We start from the raw sequence: 21,025 nt of genomic DNA on the forward strand, positions 1-21,025 counted from the left end.
GAGGAAATATGTTCGTCAACAACCTTTTATTTTATGACTAAGACGAGACGATGACGAGACGGCAGTAATGTCCTGAAACACTGACTAAGACTATCTTAAGATGCATTATTGTTGACGAAAAAAGACGAGACTAAAATGTTTTGCATGAAATAAAAACTAGGATAAAATCTCTCTTCATTTTCGTCTACAAAATGAGAAGACAGAATATCTAGCTGTTACATTTTCAAAATATTCCGAATGAGTTCATACGCAACAGCTTTCCTGTAGGCTAGTCTACGTGCTGTTGCTGCAACCCTGTGGCTGCAACACGGAACTACATGGAATAATAACACTGGAGATTTCTGCCAGAGTTAGCAAGCTAACTACCTAAGGTTTATGCCACAATGCTACATACCCAGAAGTTGAAGCTTCTCTCATTCAAATTAACATCCCCCAGAATGTCCATACGAAAATGTTCATCATGTAATGTCAACTATTTAACTAGTTAGACTGATGATGCAAAGTTTGCTAGCAAGTAAGCTAATATGGAAAGTTCGCTAGCAAGTTAGCTATGGCTAAGATGGAGAGTCTGTTTGGGGAATGTGTTGTGTTTGAAGCATATCGCCATCTAGCGAGGCGGAGTAAAACATTAATACTTTGGTCTACGACAGTGTTTCTCAAACTTTTTCAGTTTCAGGACCACTTAACTAACCCTAGCTAAAAAAAAAAGATTATACCTACTTCAACAGTAGCCTATAATTAGTCTACACTATAGGCCTACTCACTGAACCACCTTGCTTATTGTCTTTGCACTTTGCTTATTGTGTGGATTCATACTGTATGATTTAAACTGGCATATCTTACATATACAGTGTTGCAGAACTGTTTTTACATACAAGTTGGTTCAATATTGCAAACAACTCATCTATATTATATTTTACCACGTCTGCTCGCGGACCACTTGGGATAGCTTGCGGACCACCAGTGATTCCCGGACCACACTTTGAGAAACACTGGTCTACGAATATGACAGTGGTCCAGTCAAATCTTTTACTGTCTATGGTCAAATCCCAGCCGAGCTATAACTGTAGCTCGACTTACCTGTGCATGTAAACATACTGACTGACAAAAAAAATCAGAATGAGTAATTATAACAGACGAGTAGCCCTGTGGACACACAATATTGTTGGAAAATTGAGATGTGTGAAACACTATTTGACTCAAATGGTAATCAGAAATAATTTGTTATAAAAAAAAGACTAAAATGTGTTGACTAAAACTGACTAAGACTAAGATACCTTTGGTTTTCTTTTGACTAAAAACTAGACTAAAATGATCGAGACTTTTAGTCGACTAAAACGCGACTAACAAAAAATGATATTTGAATGACTAAATATGACAAAGACTAAAAAGGACATTTCGTCACAAGACTAAGACTAGGACTAAATTAAAAATAGGTGACAAAATTAACACTAGCTTGCAGTCAAGAAGTAGGGCAAATTAATTTACGAAACCAAAACATGGGTCATAGTTGTCTAAGCCTCTATAAATGTAGCCTGTTAAAAATGCGTCAGAAGCCTACCCAAGGCTACAGATTAATTCTGAACAGTTATTTCTCTACTGGCTCAATTATCACACCACTGTTTTGATTTGCGTAGTTGCGTTAACCCAACACTGACAATATTGTAGACAGCAAATTTCGATTTCCGTTACCACCGTGTAGTCAAGCCTTAAGCCAGTGGTCCCCAAACTTTTTCTTCCGAGGGCCAGCTTACTATGCCTGGCTGTAAGAGAGGGCCAGAGACTCGGAGTATATCAGAACCCATAAATAGCTTAGTGCTGTGAACAACAGCAGTCTACCTTAGTTGAATATTCCATTACATTTAATCTATAGGCTATTGCAATTTAATACCATTGTTAGCTGTGTTTATATTGCCATCATGCCATATCAGTGTAAAATGTAACTCAAATTAAATAATACTGATAAAAAGACTTTTGCATTCCCAAAAGTATTAGCAGGTAGTCCCAAAAGTATATTTCATTAAAAATGTGTGAACTCTGAACTCTGAAAATGTAAAGTTCTCAAACTATGAGAATTTTATGAAGTGCTGAAGTGGTCTGAAATGACCACCATTCTAACTTTCACTCACCTGAACTTGTGAACATTGTATGAACATTTGAACAAATAAAAATAATTATCCCAGAAAGTCCCAGAAATATGACTTGAATATAAGTTAGTTAGTTAGTTAGTTATTAACAATTCATTTATAAACTTTTAGAATACTTTGAGCACTGATGCAGTCAGCATAGGTCTCTTACATTGTTTGCAGATAGGCCTACATTTCATTCCGTTTTTGATGGCAAACGCGAAACAGCGCCAAAACAACCACCAGTGGACAAATAGAGTACTACATGTGTACTGTTAAGACTCGCCATAGAGAATGAATGGGGGAAATTGCGGAGGTTATAGTTTGACGATGTCGTACTCCCGTGCAGGCCGGTTGCTATATACCACGGACATGTTTTGGGGGGCCACCCAAAATGAGGTGGCGGGCCGTAGCTTGGGGACCACTGCCTTAAGCCATACCCAAGTAGCCTAAATCGAGGTTTTTCAGAAGGGGCGGCAGGCAGAGCGATGTACAGTGGCAGAGCGACGCACAGTGGCTGAAAGTGGTACTAAAGCTTCACGCAGCTTCACGCCTCGTAATGCGCGACTGAAGTAGCCATTTGAAAGCGATGCCCACTGTAGTGAACGTGAGTTTTTACTGACACTTGCGTGTGAACTGTGTCTCCAGTTTTTGGAACTCTGCACTGTACTGTTCTACCAAGTCATCTTCTTCTTATTATTATTCCTCTTACCACTTTTTCCGTACGCTATAAACTTGAACCATTTAACTTAGAAACTTCGTTCAAATGTTGTAACGTAGGTCTTCTAATGGACCAGTTGTCTGCTAAATGCTAAGGTTTATGTGTAAATGGTTAAATGTAGCATGCTATGGAGGACTAGTAGTGCCTCTCGATTTTGGTGAATAAGCAATAGGCTACTGAGCCATATTTGAAGTTAATTTAATATTGAAGGGTATTATTTGAACACTTTTGTTTTGTACAATTATAACATTGAGATTTAATACTTTTACATTTACAATTCTTTAAGAAAACTATTTTGCTTTAATATGTAAACAAGTGAGTTTCTGGGTTATTAAAGGTGCTCTAAGCGATGCTGGGTAACGTCACTTCTGTTGACTTTCAAACAAAACAGAGAGCTAGCTCGCTACTTCCTGCCCCTCCCTCCGGTGCTGCTCCTGTGCAATTGAAACTCTACTAAACGGGCATCTCGTCTGTGATTTGCTGGAACAGTTTGTTATGTTTGCCCAGGTTGTTTTTGTTGCCGTTTTTGGAGCCTGGGCTGTCCACAGAGATCACGTTTTTTTTACAGTGTATTCAGGACACAGACAGCTAGCGGTTGGTTAGGTGATGCTTGCAGTAAGTGACATAAAGTGTTTTAGCCTAAAAAATGTGTGGCATCGCTAAGAGCACCTTTAAGATACATTTAGTAGAGTTTGACATATGACTAGTATTTCATATGGTTAAAAAGTAGGTGTTACATGGTAATAATTTAGATTAATTTAGATTAATTCAAACTTTTTCAGCCCAAGGACCCCTTGGCTGAGAGACACTGAGCACTGAGCCCCCAAAAAAAAAAAAATGTTAACATACATTATCTGTAACATGGGTAATTTATAGACCTCGTTTAAATTTATTCTGTTTATTATTGACATTTTTTCTACCTTAAGGTGATTAATCATGGGACAACAATATGGGCAGTTGATGACACTCCCATTGTGATTGGGCAACATAATTTCTATCTGAACGATTTGGATATTTATGGGCAACGAGAAAATCCAATCAGAGTGCTAGCAATGACTCACATGACCAACCATCCGTGAGCTTCAATAAAGATACCAGGATCACAATAGTGAAGGGAGGGAAAAAGAGTAGCTTCGTATATCTTTTTACTCCGCTAAGTGTTTATGTTGAAACACAAAATGGACATTTTACTTCATCAAATGCTTAAAAAAACAACTAACATCTATTTTTACTTGCTAAAGTTGTTAAGAAGACATCGTTTTTCCCCCCCAGTAAACTGTTAGCTGCCATTAGCCTACTCCATTGAGATTGAATGGGATTTAGCTAAATAGCGGTGGTTTTGCTAACAAAGTTGCTAGTTGTCTGCTGCCCTCATTAGTTGCACTGTGTTGCCAAAAAATTGCCCGGTCTGTCATCAGCTATACAGTTAACAATCACAGCTTGAGTATTGATGCAATATCTCATAGCCTAGCTAGTGAGAGGTTGTCTGACCCCGGTGAGTGGCACAGATTCTGGGGCAGATGGACGTCACTTTGGTTTTGACGCAAAGATAACTAAATGGTGCATGTTCTCACGGTGATCACATGATTGCATGAAGACTCATATGTAGCCTATATGATATTTTATAAACTAATACAAATCAGATTTTCTACGTTCTGTTTATGTTTATGTAGCCTATAGAAAGTTTTTAATTTTTCTGAAGAGGAAAAAAAATGCTTCAGATTAAATAATTTGGCAGACCCCCAGCAGTACCTCCGTGGACCTCCTCGGGATCGTGGACCCCCGGTTGAATTTTACTGATTTAGATAGATTAGTTTATTAAGCACACAAAGTAATACAGAGAATATAACTTAGTAAATAAGAAACAGTGGGAACAGTATAGTTGAATCTAGAGTTGGTAAAATAACCCAGAATGCCCTTTTTAGTACCAAGTATAAGGCCTAGGGGATGTTACACATGTTTTTTCCAGGATAATTAACTTTTTCTATCATTTCCTATGCCTGGAAAATTGATTAATAATTTCCCTGATTTTCCAGGACGCATAGGAACCCTGTCAGATATCCAATAAAGTCAGCATTCAAACCAGCTAGCAATGGGACAGTTCTAATGTAATAATACTTTGTACCATGAGTGGGCCTGTATTAAATATAATGCAAGTCATTGGAAGAGTGCCATATCAAACGTAATGGTTTCGAGACACATCAAAACTATACATAGCATCTTTAATTCATTTAATGTCACGATGACACCAACACACAGTTCGACATTTCAAAGCCATTCTTTTCGATAATATAAAAAAATTAAATATTAATATATATTGAAAAAATAAAAATGCATTGCATTGTAGGGCAAGCACTGTTGTTAGTAAATACGTAATAAACATTCTGTTCAATTTAAGTGTAGCAGAATCGAAATCTTGATTATAATGATTTTTCGGTAACACTTTACTTGACAGGTGAGTTCATAACACATTAATAGCAGCTGTCATAAACTGCACATAAAGCATTCATGACTGTTTCATGAGACATGACTCAACATTCATACCAAACCTTTCATGAATGTGGAAGACAGAACTACGACAACTTGTCAAAATAAAAGTCCAACAATCGCAAAGCAGCATTGCCGTTTTTGTTCCAAACCTCTTACCTGATCACGTCACATCTGAGTCAATGGGCTGCTACTCCAGTGCCAAAAAGACAGAACATGGTCAAGCAAATTTTTGTTTCATAAAAATGTTTTTGTTTTATGATGTAACCTTTGCAGATGATTTCTCATCTTTTGCTACTGGGAATGTCCAACCGTTCCAGGTTACATAAATACTGGTCAGCTGAATGTAGGCTAGTTTACCTCCCAGTGTTAAACTCAGTGATTACGAATACTTCACAACTTGTATAGTAAAGTGACATTCGATAAAGACTTCATAAGATATTCATGAAATATTTAAATAAAGTGTTACCAATTTTTCTAAACAAAGCTCAGAAGGAGGGTTGATTGTCAGCCATCACACACTCAACTTCTATTTCTTGGAGATAAAACCCTCCTTACCTGCCTAATACGTCACACTCTGGAGTCTCAAAGCCTCCCACCACCTCCCCTTTCTACTTAATTTTACTATTATCTCTCAACTCTAATTACCCCTTATCCATAGGGGATGTCAGCGTACATTACTCACACGTGATCTCTGCTATTGTCATCCAGGACCATGGCCAGCTAACATGCTTATTTTCAGCACTCAGTATAAAGCAATCCAATGGGCGAACTAGTAAAATGTAATTTTTAACACCTGGGCATGTCATGTCAAAAATGGCTGCTGTGAAAAGGTCCTGTCCGAGTTATTTAGAACCCAGCAACAAATAGACAAACCCACTGAAAACATAACTTCCTTGGCAAAGAAAGTGATTCTTTTTTTTTTTTTTACCTGAATCCAACATCTGTGTGAAGAGGTACATCCCATGATTGCCTGCTGTCTCTCTGAGAGCTTATAGGATTGTGACAGAAGATCAAGAGTGAACCATCTTCGGAGATTCTGTAAGTATCCATGCAGTGATATGTCTGAGATGCTTCTTGCAAAACCTACAGGGGGAGAGAATGTAAACAATTAACATTGCAAGGTAAACATCTTTAAACAATACTTTTACCCTTGCCCCAACTGACTATTACTGAAACTCAGTTTCACTCAGTGACGAAGGAAGTGGGGGTGCTGAGGGTACTGCAGCAGCACCCTCTGCTTTTCCTGGATTGTTTAACTGCAACGGCAAATATAATATTATTAACGTGTATTTATTTTGTGCAAGACTATGACAAGAGCATGGAAATATTTTCGAAATGCAGCCAAACAGATGTGTCTTTGCCAATTATGATGGACACATCGACAGAGGGACGTTATTAAAAATGTGCTTCCTTTACGATTTCAAAGCAATGAAGTTTGCTTATAACAAAATAATATTACGCATATTATTGTTCATATTGTGCCATCAATGTAGCAAAACAGACAAGGTAAGAGTTTGTGTAGTAACCTTATAGTTGAACAAAACACCCCTGGCAAAGGGGCATCCCTGGTTTCACTCTCTTTAGCATGGATTAACATTAGCTGTGAAAATTAGTGTGGTTCTGGTGCCATCTGATAAATAAAAAACTGTTTAAAGTTTTAATTGCAGACACAGCCGAAGAGTTTACAAGAGTGTAAGAGTTACCTGTGAAAAGACAGGTACATTGAAGTACTCCAACACATTCCAGTCTCTCAAAGAATGCAGAGTTGTTTTTAGCAGCTCAGACGAATCATCAATGTTCATCAAACCTGGAGAGAGAGAGAGAGAGAGAGACACACAATCTCTGTGGTGGGTTTTGGACCTCAGTGATGCCTCTGACTTAGTGCAATATAATTACAGTGCATGCAAAGCAATATTGTTAATATTTACTTTTTGAGATAATAAATAAAAACTAAACAAAATGTTGCCATAAACTTAACATTGGCTTTGTGACATCATAATAGGCTATTAACACTTACAATGCAATCAGATGCACCTGTGTTGTCTCAGTGGGAAGCTACACCAGGCACGTAACTGAAACCTTCTGTTTGCGTTGCGTCTGCTGCAACAATTAGTGATCAATGGAAGTAGCTACACCAGATGTGATAGCGGCGCATATGTAAAAAAAAAATAGACCAATCTTCTAAAATGCATTTTACACGTCGCGAACGGAACGCTACAGTTACACGCCTGGTGTAAATTCCTTGTCACTGACTGCAGCAACTTCAATGGAACCTTTTCTCTTTTTTAACTATTTTTAAAATAAGACTTTTTATAGCATAGTAACCACTATGATTGCCCTACAACACACTGGCAACCATCTAAAATACCCTCGCAACCACCTTAGCAACCAACATGACCCTAGGAACCAACATAGCAACCACATTTTATAGCATAGTAACCACTATGCTAACCGTCGCGAACGGAACGCTACAGTTACACACCTGGTGTAAATTCCCTGTCACTGACTGCAGCAACTTCAATGGAACCTTTTCTCTTTTTTAACTATTTTTTTAAATAAGACTAGTAATAACTTTTATAGCATAGTAACCACTATGATTGCCCTAGCAACACCCTAGCAACCATCTCAAGTACCTTAGCAATAACCTAGCAACCAACATGATCACCCTAGTAACCAGCAATTACTGCTGGTAACCACAATATCCACCCAAGCAACACTCTAGCAACCATCTCAAGTACCCTAGCAACCAACATAGCAACAACTTGTTAAAATATAGTAACCACTATGATTGTCCTAGCAACACCCTAGCAACCATCTCAAGTACCTTAGCAACAACCTAGCAACCACCTTCGCAACCAACATGATTACCCTAGCAACTCAGCAACCTGCAATTAACATATTAACCACTTTATATAACTTAGGAACCACTATGTTTATTCTAGCAACACCTTAGCAACCACTTCAAGTACCTTAGCAACATCCTAGCATCGGCTTTGCAAGAACTTGTATTTCTATCAGGAAATATATTTCTAGTTTCACATACTAATTCAGCCATTTCAAATTTCATTCACTAATTTCAAAAGGCTAGTTAAAGACGTACTCCTCTTCCACTGGTGTGGACTATCCCGCCATTTTGTCTTGAATGAAACAAACATCATAAATGACACCAGCGCATAATAATTCTTGGGACAGATTTGGCCGTCAACGATCCACCTGCTGGATACTTGGCCGTTGGGGAAAAAATGGCCGGATTTCGAAGAAGCGGTTGAAGGAGCTCTAGTCACAGCACCATGACATAACCGGTCTACGAATCTAGCCCCTAAAACAATCCAGCCCGCTGTAATGGGACAAAGCTTATGTGTGTGTGTGTATAGGGAGGTTGTGGGTTCTTGAAAGGTTATTGACATTTGATCTTAACAGCCAATCATGACAGCTCTTCCTTCCTTGATTGATGGGATTGTTGATGGCTCAGTACAAACCACCATCTTTCAGCTTCATCTTTAGCTTTCAGTTTTCACCTAACACAGGAGCAAACACTGAACGGACAGCTAAAGGACTATGAGGAGCAATTTACTGAATCTGACTAATAGTATGGAAATAAAGTCATGAACATTCCATTTGACTCAATACAAGTAGAGCTATGTAAAACTACAGACAAATCGGCACCCATACTGAAATTGGACATGCGTTGTAGAATACTGCCAAAATACTGGCCAGAGTTGGCAAAACACCTTTCTGTTGCAGTCAGGATGTCACACTGTTTTTTTATTCTTATCTTGATTTAACAGTTTTGGCATTGAATTACAGATTTAGATATTTATTAACTATTACAATTGTTAATTGTTACCATCACTGAAGAGGCGAATGAGTTCCTGGTTCTGAATAAAACAGCCCGTGCCTCTGTCCTGGTTGAGCTTTGAATGCAATAGATTCCACACTGGGCCATTCTTCATCATGTCAGCTTCAATTTTTGTGACATTAAAATTACTTAGCCCCTACAATCACAAAAAAAACGTTACCTATAGTAATCTTAGTTTGGGTGAGAGACAAAAAATTAGATGGAGAAAGAGCTACAAAGGGAAGGTGAGACTACTCACAGGACATTTATGTAATCTTTCTGCTCTTTTGTCATGGAAGTTTATCAATAAAGGTGCCATGGGTTGACTCCTGGTTTTTATATCCTCCAGTTTCCCAAAGTTCTCCATCAGCCTCTGCCAAATATTCAATGCATGGACACCTCAAACATTTGATATGTCCAATCTACAGACTGCACTTAACAACATTTTGTTACTGTAACTTTATAATTTTCTTAACTTAACAGCTATTTATGACCACACAAAATTCAACTGTAAAGAGTTCCCCAATTTTATCTGCACAATAATAAATTGCAATGGCATCAAATATGTGAACCCAGATAATATTAGTACTATTATTACTAATATTACTATTAATAATAATCATCATTATGATTATTATTATTATTGAAGCTTATGTGGTTTTGACATTTTGTTAAAAATAAAACATCAAAAGTGGGTGTACAGTTGGAAAGAAGAAGACAGTAAGCAGCAACAAGCAGTAACTCACGAATCAGTTTGGAAAAAGATTCCAGGTCCAGGCACTCAGTAGGATGCACATTTTTATTGCATTTATTATTTAGGGATAATCCATTAAAAAACACCAACGCGTGTCGGCTCACCAGCCTTTATCAGGGTGTTGGGAACAGAAAGTCTGAGCATGATTATAGCATGGGTTTCAGGTGTGCCAATGAGGCACTTGCTATACATTTATTCAGCCACTAGGGGCAGTCATTTTTGTCAAGCAGGTCAATAATCAAAAACAACAGGGCAGTTGGGAAAATCCAATTGAGAAACTAGCAATGACATCATTCCAAATGATTATTCTTCACAAACAAAGAACTCTACATCAAAATTGAACAAATATGAACACACCATGTATCACAATTCATAGTCAAGATCACGATAGCAATTCCAAATACTCTAAATGCATTCCATATGCATTAAAAGACAGTAAATATGAATAGGTTATACATTACAGTTCATGATCAAGATGTCAAAAGTAGTTCTAAAACCTTGGTGCAGGTCTACTCCACACATGTATCAAAAAGTCCATTAATCACAAATCACGGTAAAGATTACAACGGTAATTTTAAAATCTGGATGTATTCTTCATGTCAAAACTAAGTCCTAACAAGTTCTGTCAAATGTCATAATTCATGGTCATTCTAAAATGTACTAAAATTTACTCCACACAACAACATATCAAACAGACCCATTGTTCTGAAGACCCACAATAGGCTACAAAAAACTACAGAAAAGGTGAAAGGTCAAAATCTTCATTGAGACCTGGATGGCTAGTAGCTCTTAGCGAATAGATCCAGTATGTCTCCCTCTGTTTAAGGCGTTTTATTTTGTCCCCACCCCTGGCATCAAGGCAAATAGATTCAATACCAATTACTCTTAACGTTGAATCCCTCCCATGATTCTGCATAATGTTTGGCCATTGGGTAATTCATATTTCTAGTTCGAATGGCATACCTATGTTCAGCTACCCTGTCTCTTAGTCTCCTTTTCGTAAGGCCTACATAGAAACAACCACAAGGACATTCTAATCGATGGACCACTTGAGTAGTATTGCAATTTATGAAACTGTTAACAGAATAGGTCTTATTATTGAGAACATCTATAAATCTGTCAGTTTTAACCATATTCTCACAATAATTGCAATTACCACAGGGGAAGTTTCTCTTGGGTTGGCGAAGCCAAGTTTCACGTTTTGGAGCAGGGAGGTGACTTCTCACTAATTTGTCTTTAATAGTAGGGGCCCTTCTAAAACTAGTCCCAGGGGGTTCAGTGAATATTTCCGTAGGGCTGGGTCACATTCAATGAGGTTCCTGTTCTTCTTTATGATATGTTTAATCTGGACAACCTCTTTGCTATAGCTTTTAAGTGACAAAATAGGGTTTCTGAGTTGGCACTTTTGGGGTCTAGATCTAAGCAGGCTCTTCCTCTCAAGTGCTTGTGCTCGACATGAGCTTGAACGAGAGTTTGGGTTCGATACCCTCTCTGTCGAAAAGCGCTGCTGCATATCCATAGATTGATGCATAAAGTCCTGATCTGAGTCACAGATACGCTTTAATCTCTGTATCTGTCCATAGGGTATGTTAGTGATAAGCCATGGCGGGTGAAAGCTATCTGCATGCAGTATAGTGTTCCGATCTGTGGCCTTTCTGAAAATAGACGATGCAAGAATCCCTCATTGTCTTTAGAGATAATGTAGATCTAGAAAGTTTATGGCTTGCAGATCATACTCCAGACTAAGTTTTAGGTTCTCATTTAGGCTGTTTACATAACTATGGAAGTCTAGAAGTTCTTTTTCTGTGCCTGAAAAAAACAGTATCACATCATCAATAAATCTACCCCACCACAAGACTTTATCTCTGAAAGGGTTGACTTGCTATGAGAAGATATACCGCTCCTCCCACAAGCCTAGAAACAGATTGGCATAGTTGGGCAAAGCAAAGCCCATTGCAGTCTCCTTTTCCTGTCTGTACAGTTTATCTTGAAAGAGAAAAACATTATTCTTTAAAGTCCACTCAGTAAGTTGCACTATAAAGTCACTGGGAGGCATCAAATGTTCTGAGTCATATGGAGGGCTACTCAACAGAAACAAACAGACCCTCACCCCTTTTTTGCGAGGGTAGTCCTCCTAAATAATAGGTCTATGTGATTTTTACTTTTAAATTATCAATATTGTGTAGGCCTATAAGTATATATTAAGCAACTGTATTTTCCATCTGATTCTTTATACATTATTAATACATTAATATCAATATGCAACACTACCAACATTTTTGTTCAGTTTGTTCATTTCAAAGTTTGCATTGGGAATCTAATCTAAAAAAAATTTAACACAAAAAAAACAAACAATCTTTTTGTGCAATTCATAATTTGGGTTACAATTTGTACCTATTATACCCACCCACCATTATGAATTCAGGGGTTGTTTAAGTTCTGATTTCAGTGGACAATTCGGTTTTAACATTTCAATAGTAATGGCCCACACCACCCTAACATACGAAAACCCCTTTTAAAGTTATTGCACACCTGAAATCTCTCCATGATCTGACAAAAAAGGTAATGCACGGTCCTGCTCAGTCATGCATGCCACAAAATTTCCAGCGCTATTATACGGCAGTAGCCTACGGAGGAGAAAAGGCCTGTGAGCTAAAGCAATTGTTTTTCAGTCCTTGAACAATCATGCAAGAACCGTATTTGACGACTATGGAATGGCCACAGAACTTTTGCAAAGATATGCTTCCATTGGCTACACCAGACGAGCAAGTTTTTCCCCCCTTTACTGTCTATGCGTATGAGCAGCGTGTATCTTTTTACCGCCTCGTTGTTGTTTAAAGATTGAATGGGAAACGGATTTGGAGCCAAAGGCTAAAATTTAACGCAGCTACAATTTGTAATGTATCACCAATATCAATTTAATGTTACAGATGTATGGCTACATACATTCTTAAAATGGTTCTGGTCTAGACTTAAATATCTATTGAAAACTTCACAATGGAGCGTGTTTTTAGAGCGTGATCTGCAGGCGACCTGTTGGCTATTTTTAGAAGGTGTGCTGGGGGCGCCTCGTGGGCACCGTGTTGGAGACCACTGCTCTAGACCATAGATTCTCAAAGTGCGGCCCGGGGGCCAATGGCGGCCCGCAGAAACATTTCTGGCGGCCCGCGATAACATCTGATAACATCTGTAAAACTGTTAAAACTGTACAACTGTACTGTGTGCTTTGAAAAGAATGAATCTCCATTTAGTGGTGTTTCGTGGCCGTCAGGTTTTCCTGTGGTGCTTTGGTAGCTGGAATTGCCCCTGAATAAGGCCTATGCTGATAAGAAGCAAGGCACACTGAGACTGTTTGTTCTAAATAAGTTTGTACTTGAAATGGACTACAACCAGAACTGTTATATCCCAAATTTGTCTGTTAGAGGGTAGAGAACCCCAGGGATTGTGTGTGCATTGCAATTTTTCTTAAGATTTCCACAAGTTTTGCCAGGTTTAGCCTCAGTTATGAATTAAAATGTGTTTAATGCAATAAATATAAACTGTAGAGATGCAACCTGCTCATTAAAATGATTACAAATGGGATTTTTCCCCCAGGTTTTTTTTTCTTCTTTTTCTCCCCCCGCCCCTTTGGCGGCCCTCAGTTCAATGTTGGGTTCCTGAATTGGCCCTCACCAATCAAAACTTTGAGAACCCCTGCTCTAGACCCTCATTATGTACAATGTTGCTGTATAAAGATTCAACATCCATAGTGGCCATAATGCAAGAGCCTATGTTGGATATTTGGTCTATTTTGTTTAAAACCTGGGTAGTGTCCTGAATGTAAGCAGGCAAATCAGCAACAAAAGGCTTAATGAAGTAATCAACAAACTTAGAAGCAGGTTCTGTTATTGAGCCATTACCACTTATTATAGGTCTACCAGGTGGATTCTCTAGATCCTTATGGATTTTAGGCAGTACATAGAAAGTAGAATATCGTGGGTATGGGCAGAGCAAAAACTCATATTCATTCTTAGTAATCCAATTGTGTGATTTTGCCGTGTTCAGCAGATGCTCTAGCTCTCTTTTCATAGTGTCCATTGGATTGGATGAGGGCTTAGAGTAGTACTGAGGAAGAGGAAAACGCGGATGGGTGGGAGGCGGCGCACTCCACTCCCAGCCACCTCCAACCACGAGGAGTCGTCTGAGACATCAGTGTAATTAATATCTCAGACTTACCCCTCTCTGATGACTGTGTCTCTGTCCTATCTAAGGGCCTCTCATTTTCGACCACTTACTCAGGTAAAGACTTTGACACCAAAGTGGACCTCTATCGATTCTATAGAAGTTTACACTGGTACCACCAGAACACACAGGGTACCACCTACTCAACCACTGTAGTAAACTCTCCATTTCGGCCTAAATCTACTTTCTCACCCTGCACTACAAATCCCACATTGGCTACCTTTACCAAAAAGGTATCCTATGAAGTAGAAAGATTGTACAGTAAACAAAAAAAGACACATTATAATCTCACAAAAAAAGAATCTGAAGCACTGAAGTGGCTTTTAGATAGAGATGATATAATTATAAAAAGTGCTGATAAGGGGGGTGCTGTCTGTGTGTGGGACAAGGAGAAATATATAAGTGAAGCTCTACGCCAACTGGAGAACTCTCAGTACTACTCTAAGCCCTCATCCAAACCAATGGACACTATGAAAAGAGAGCTAGAGCATCTGCTGAACACGGCAAAATCACACAATTGGATTACTAAGAATGAATATGAGTTTTTGCTCTGCCCATACCCACGATATTCTACTTTCTATATACTGCCTAAAATCCATAAGGATCTAGAGAATCCACCTGGTAGACCTATAATAAGTGGTAATGGCTCAATAACAGAACCTTACTTTAGAACTTTAAAAGGGGTTTTCGTATGTTAGGGTGGTGTGGGCCATTACTATTGAAATGTTAAAACCGAATTGTCCACTGAAATCAGAACTTAAACAACCCCTGAATTCATAATGGTGGGTGGGTATAATGGGTACAAATTGTAACCCAAATTATGAATTGCACAAAAAGATTGTTTGTTTTCTTTGTGTTCCCCCATGCAAACTTTGAAATGAACAAACTGAACAAAAATGTTGGTAGTGTTGCATATTGATATTAATGTATTAATAATGTATAAAGAATCAGATGAAAATACAGTTGCTTAATATATACTTATAGGCCTACACAATATTGATAATTTAAAAGTAAAAATCACATAGACCTATTATTTAGGAGGACTACCCTCGCAAAAAAGGGGTGAGGGTCTGTTTGTTTCTGTTGAGTAGCCCTCCATATGACTCAGAACATTTGATGCCTCCCAGTGACTTTATAGTGCAACTTACTGAGTGGACTTTAAAGAATAATGTTTTTCTCTTTCAAGATAAACTGTACAGACAGGAAAAGGAGACTGCAATGGGCGCTTGCTTTGCGCCCAACTATGCCAATCTGTTTCTAGGCTTGTGGGAGGAACGGTATATCTTCTCGCAAGTCAACCCTTTCAGAGATAAAGTCTTGTGGTGGGGTAGATTTATTGATGATGTGATACTGTTTTTTTCAGGCACAGAAAAAGAACTTCTAGACTTCCATAGTTATGTAAACAGCCTAAATGAGAACCTAAAACTTAGTCTGGAGTATGATCTGCAAGCCATAAACTTTCTAGATCTACGTATCTCTAAAGACAATGAGGGATTCTTGCATACGTCTATTTTCAGAAAGGCCACAGATCGGAACACTATACTGCATGCAGATAGCTTTCACCCGCCATGGCTTATCACTAACATACCCTATGGACAGATACAGAGATTAAAGCGTATCTGTGACTCAGATCAGGACTTTATGCATCAATCTATGGATATGCAGCAGCGCTTTCGACAGAGAGGGTATCGAACCCAAACTCTCGTTCAAGCTCATAATCGAGCACAAGCACTTGAGAGGAAGAGCCTGCTTAGATCTAGACCCCCAAAAGTGCCAACTCAGAAACCCTATTTTGTCACTCGCTATAGCAAAGAGGTTGTCCAGATTAAACATATCATAAAGAAGAACAGGAACCTCATTGAATGTGACCCAGCCCTACGGGAAATATTCACTGAACCCCCTGGGACTAGTTTTAGAAGGGCCCCTACTATTAAAGACAAATTAGTGAGAAGTCACCTCCCTGCTCCAAAACGTGAAACTTGGCTTCGCCAACCCAAGAGAAACTTCCCCTGTGGTAATTGCAATTATTGTGAGAATATGGTTAAAACTGACAGATTTATAGATGTTCTCAATAATAAGACCTATTCTGTTAACAGTTTCATAAATTGCAATACTACTCAAGTGGTCCATCGATTAGAATGTCCTTGTGGTTGTTTCTATGTAGGCCTTACGAAAAGGAGACTAAGAGACAGGGTAGCTGAACATAGGTATGCCATTCGAACTAGAAATATGAATTACCCAATGGCCAAACATTATGCAGAAGCTAATCATGGGAGGGATTCAACATTAAGAGTAATTGGTATTGAATCTATTCGCCTTGATGCCAGGGGTGGGGACAAAATAAAACGCCTTAAACAGAGGGAGACATACTGGATCTATTCGCTGAGAGCTACTAGCCATCCAGGTCTCAATGAAGATTTTGACCTTTCACCTTTTCTGTAGTTTTTTGTAGCCTATTGTGGGTCTTCAGAACAATGGGTCTGTTTGATATGTTGTTGTGTGGAGTAAATTTTAGTACATTTTAGAATAACCATGAATTATGACATTTGACAGAACCTGTTAGGACTTATTTAGTTTTGACATGAAGAATACATCCAGATTTTAGAATTACTGTTCTAATCTTTACCGTGATTTGTGATTTATGGACTTTTTGATACATGTGTGGAGTAGACCTGCACCAAGGTTTTAGAACTACTGTTGACATCTTGATCATGAACTTTAATGTATAACCTATTCATATTTACTGTCTTTTAATGCATGTATGGAATGCGTTTATAGTTTTTGGAATTGCTATCGTGATCTTGACTATGAATTGTGATACATGGTGTGTTCATATTTGTTCAATTTTGAAGTGGAGTTCTTTGTTTGTGAAGAATAATCATTTGGAATGATGTCATTGCTAGTTTCTCAATTGGATTTTCCCAACTGCCCTGTTGTTTTTGATTATTGACCTGCTTGACAAAATGACTGCCCCTAGTGGCTGAAGAACTGTATAGCAAGTACCTCATTGGCACACCTGAAACCCATGTTATAATTATGCTCAGACTCTCTGTTCCCAACACCCCGATGAAGGCTGGTGAGCAGACACGCGTTGGTGTTTTTTAATGGATTAGCCCTAAATAATAAATGTTAAAAAAATGTGCATCCTACTGAGTGCCTGGACCTGGAATCTTTTTCCAAACTGATTCATGAACTTTTAACCCATCCAAGAGCACCAGAGGATACAAGGAATACCTGTAGCGCTCCAGCTTTTGTCAAGCAGTAACTCACCTTTAAAATTCCCTAAAATGAGGTTTGCTATAAAAAAAAACCTTAACTACACAAATGTGTTTATTGTTACTGCTTATGGCCTCTTACGGTCTCTTCCAACTGTTCACATAAAAGAAAGACCTCCTGTGTTCTATTCAAACACACCCCCATCTTCCTACATCCCGGGCAACTAGGATTAGGGAAAAGATAAGACTAGATAGAACCCATATATGAATATACAAAGAAAATTAAACTTGTGAAAGTGCATCAACTACAATAAGCTACAAAAAGACACCTTAGCCCTGTTATAGGTACACTATGCAGGTTTAGGTATTTTTGCCTACTGTAGAGCTCCCTCAAGATTCGCAAGGTAATGTTTCACGATTCTTGCGAGATTTGCCGGGATGCCGTTCTTGAAGTTGCATGGCTGGTTTTCTCGATAGCAACTCACTATGTCTATGCTGTATAGCTATCCTAGGTGAACAATTTGCCTAAACAAGTTTGTTTACCATCAAATTGGCTTCATGAAGGTTATATTAAGGTGAAAATCTTGCATAGAGTACCTTTAAAGGGACTTGCCACCCAATGTCAGTAGTAATATATATTCTTACCTTAACTTTCACGAGTTGAGTCATACCTCTCCCGTGTCGGTACGTGCACTCAAACGCTCTGGTGCGCGGCGCGAATGTGTTAGCATGTTGCTATGCTAGCGGGCTCAGATGTAGCCATAGATCAGGGGTGTCAAACTCATATTAGGCCGTGGGCCAGATTTGCTGGAATGAGACCTCATTGGGGCCGTCATTGTCATGGTCATTATAATTTCTCTGCATTGGTATCAGAGTGTTGTTTGATGATATACTCCTTTATTATACCCACTTATGAGCAAACAAGTACAAATCATTTACCCGTCATATCCTGCTCTTTCTCTCTTAAAATGCCCTACTTCAGTTTTTTGGCCTCTTCCTTCCTGAGGATGGTATGTAGTGCTATGTTTAATCAATTTATCACAGATATTGCTAATATAAACATTTTTGAAGACAGCTGGATGTGAATATCTTTTCTTTCTAATGTTCCCTTCCTACCCAAAACATCTTGGGGGCCGTATGAAACCTGCTGGCGGGCCTGATCTGGCCCCCAGGCCTTATGTTTGACACCCCTGCCATAGATAGAAGTAATCAAAAACATCCACGTTTTCCATACTTAAATACAGTTGCACGAGTAGTTGATAAAAATGTGTACGGTCACACAACATGAAACGTGGCGATTTTCCAAACGAATAAACAGGAGAACTACAATGTGTGGCGCAATAGCACTGGTGCCTTTGGTGCCTGTGCCAAATATCTATCAGTTCAGTTAATCCATTCCTAGTCATGAAGGCCAATTGGGCTGGCGTTTATGTCCGGTTTCCATGGTGCTAAGCGGACGAGAGCTGTAGACTCCCCCTGGACGGGATACGAGTCCATCGCAGGTTACTCCCAGCAGAAGCTGGTACCCATTTTACAGCTGGGTAGAGATGACGTGCCTTGTCCAAGGGCACAACGTGCAATATCATCTGGGACTTGATTGCCACCCTTTGTAGGCGCAGCCGTGGCCTACTGGTTAGCACTTCGAACCTGTAACCGGAGGGTTGCCGGTTCGAACCCCGACCAGTAGGCACGGCTGAAGTGCCCTTGAGCAAGGCACCTAACCCCTCACTGCTCCCCGAGCACCGCTGTTGATGCAGGCAGCTCACTGCGCCGGGATTAGTGTGTGCTTCACCTCACTGTGTGAACACTGTGTGCTGTGTGTGTTTCACTAATTCACGGATTGGGATAAATGCAGAGACAAAATTTCCCTCGCGGGATCAAAAGAGTATATATACTATACTATACTATACTATACTATACTAGACCACTGAGCTACACACTCTGCCAAATATCTATACTAAGGCAGTAAATCTCACCAGTCTCAGTAATGCAATAAGTATCCAGCATGCTTGTATCCATATCTTAAAATGCTGGTGATTGGCTGTCTATAGTAATGTTACACAAATATGTTGTAGAGGCATACGGAAAACCTATATTAGAGGCTGGACTTATGGTTGTTGGTGTTGTATTTTGAGAGTCTTGGCTATAATGCAGTTTCGTTAGTTGGTGTAAAAAAAAGATTGATTGTGTCAAATCATAATTTCATTTCAGACATGTTAGTATTAGTGATAGCTGCCACACTGTGCTATGACAGAAAATTTAAAGGAGTTAAACAAACCTTCTTTTCCCTAGGTGAACATGGCAGGTTAGTTGCTGCTGAGATCACATGGTAGGTAAAGTTGCACTCAGATTGCATGGGCTCTATGGATGTGGTACATTCCAGAGGACCTCCCTGCTCTGACATTACCACCTAGATAATTACCATGTATAAGATAACGACAGGAATTTTTAGTTAGATACATTTTCTTTTCTTTCTTTAATCATATGTTTATTGATAACATATGTTTTAATACACAGCATACAACAAAACACAACACAACAACTTGGCTCACAGACACAAATATACATAAATGACTCAGGAATTATGTTAGAACCCCCTGTCAGTCAGTAGTGAAAGTAATTAATCAAGTTTGTTTTGTCGTTGCCTATGAGTTCAAATACTAGGTGAGTACAAATGCATGTACACTCTGCTTGTTACACACACACGTTTTAGCAAAGCAAGCTTTAGTGGAATCCTACTGTTACAGCCAGACGGTCATGCATGCAAGCCGATTCCTTCTGTAGAGATGTATTCACTTGTCATTATATTGCCAATAGCGTTGTACATGCACTCCTTGCCTTTAAAGGGAATGGGACGTGGCACACTCATTGGTGTAATGACTGTTATGCCCAAAACACACCCATGCTTAATTAAGAAAAGTACGAACAACCCTTTTGAACCATGCACCTGGTGTCTAATCACTTATTCAAAAGAATGCAATTTCTTGCACAGAAATGTACCATGGGTACAGTTGGTACAGTTTCTCTTTATCAGTAATAAAACCATTTGATAGCATGCATAGTGGGTCACACTGCAAAGTGGTAGATACAATGTTGGCCAAACTACTGACAAAAGACAATGCAAGTTCATTCCGGTTTGGTGATGGCAGAGTTCTCCATTCTACAAAGAGTGGAAATTCCAGCTGTGATAGGTCAAACTAAATGTCATATAGAAACTGAAGTTGTCCCAGTAGACATTCCCTTGCTCTTAACCAAAGCATCGTTGAAAAGAGCAGGCGCTTTGTTAGACATTGAGCAGGACAAAACTGTAATGTTTAAATGGCCAGTGAAACTTGATTTAACCTCTTCAGGACACTATTACATGAATATAAGTGCTGAGGATAATCTAGAAAAAACTGAGCTCCAAAATTAGGAGGAAATTCTGACTATGACTGGAAATATGACAACACAGAAAAAACAGAAGAGACTGCTAAAGCCCTTCGCAAACAACTGCGGCCAAATGATGACCAATATGAAACCAGGGACAAAGTCTACTACAAACGGGCTGATTGCGCACAGTGGAAAGATCCAGGTGTGGTCTTTGGCCAAGATGGTCTTTGTGACCCTGTGTGGAAATTAACCATGGTTTTTTTGGGTAACCATGACCATATTTTTTTTGTT

General features: G+C 39.0%; 1 protein-coding gene across 5 annotated transcripts in view; it reads right to left on the reverse strand.

Annotated features, from left to right (window-relative positions):
• Positions 1–21,025, reverse strand: part of spag17 (sperm associated antigen 17) — a 268,746-nt gene that overhangs the window by 154,920 nt on the left and 92,801 nt on the right. For all 5 annotated transcript variants that reach the window (XM_048252172.1, XM_048252171.1, XM_048252170.1 and 2 more), the window contains 5 exons: positions 19,644–19,775; positions 9,435–9,548; positions 9,185–9,332; positions 7,041–7,144; positions 6,266–6,420 (listed from right to left, as the gene is read on the reverse strand). In XM_048252172.1, the coding sequence (XP_048108129.1) occupies positions 6,266–6,420; positions 7,041–7,144; positions 9,185–9,332; positions 9,435–9,548; positions 19,644–19,775 (653 nt within the window). The remainder of the gene's footprint in view (positions 1–6,265; positions 6,421–7,040; positions 7,145–9,184; positions 9,333–9,434; positions 9,549–19,643; positions 19,776–21,025) is intronic.

This window comes from Alosa alosa, chromosome 9 (genome assembly GCF_017589495.1).
Source record: "Alosa alosa isolate M-15738 ecotype Scorff River chromosome 9, AALO_Geno_1.1, whole genome shotgun sequence".
Lineage (NCBI taxonomy): Eukaryota > Metazoa > Chordata > Actinopteri > Clupeiformes > Clupeidae > Alosa > Alosa alosa.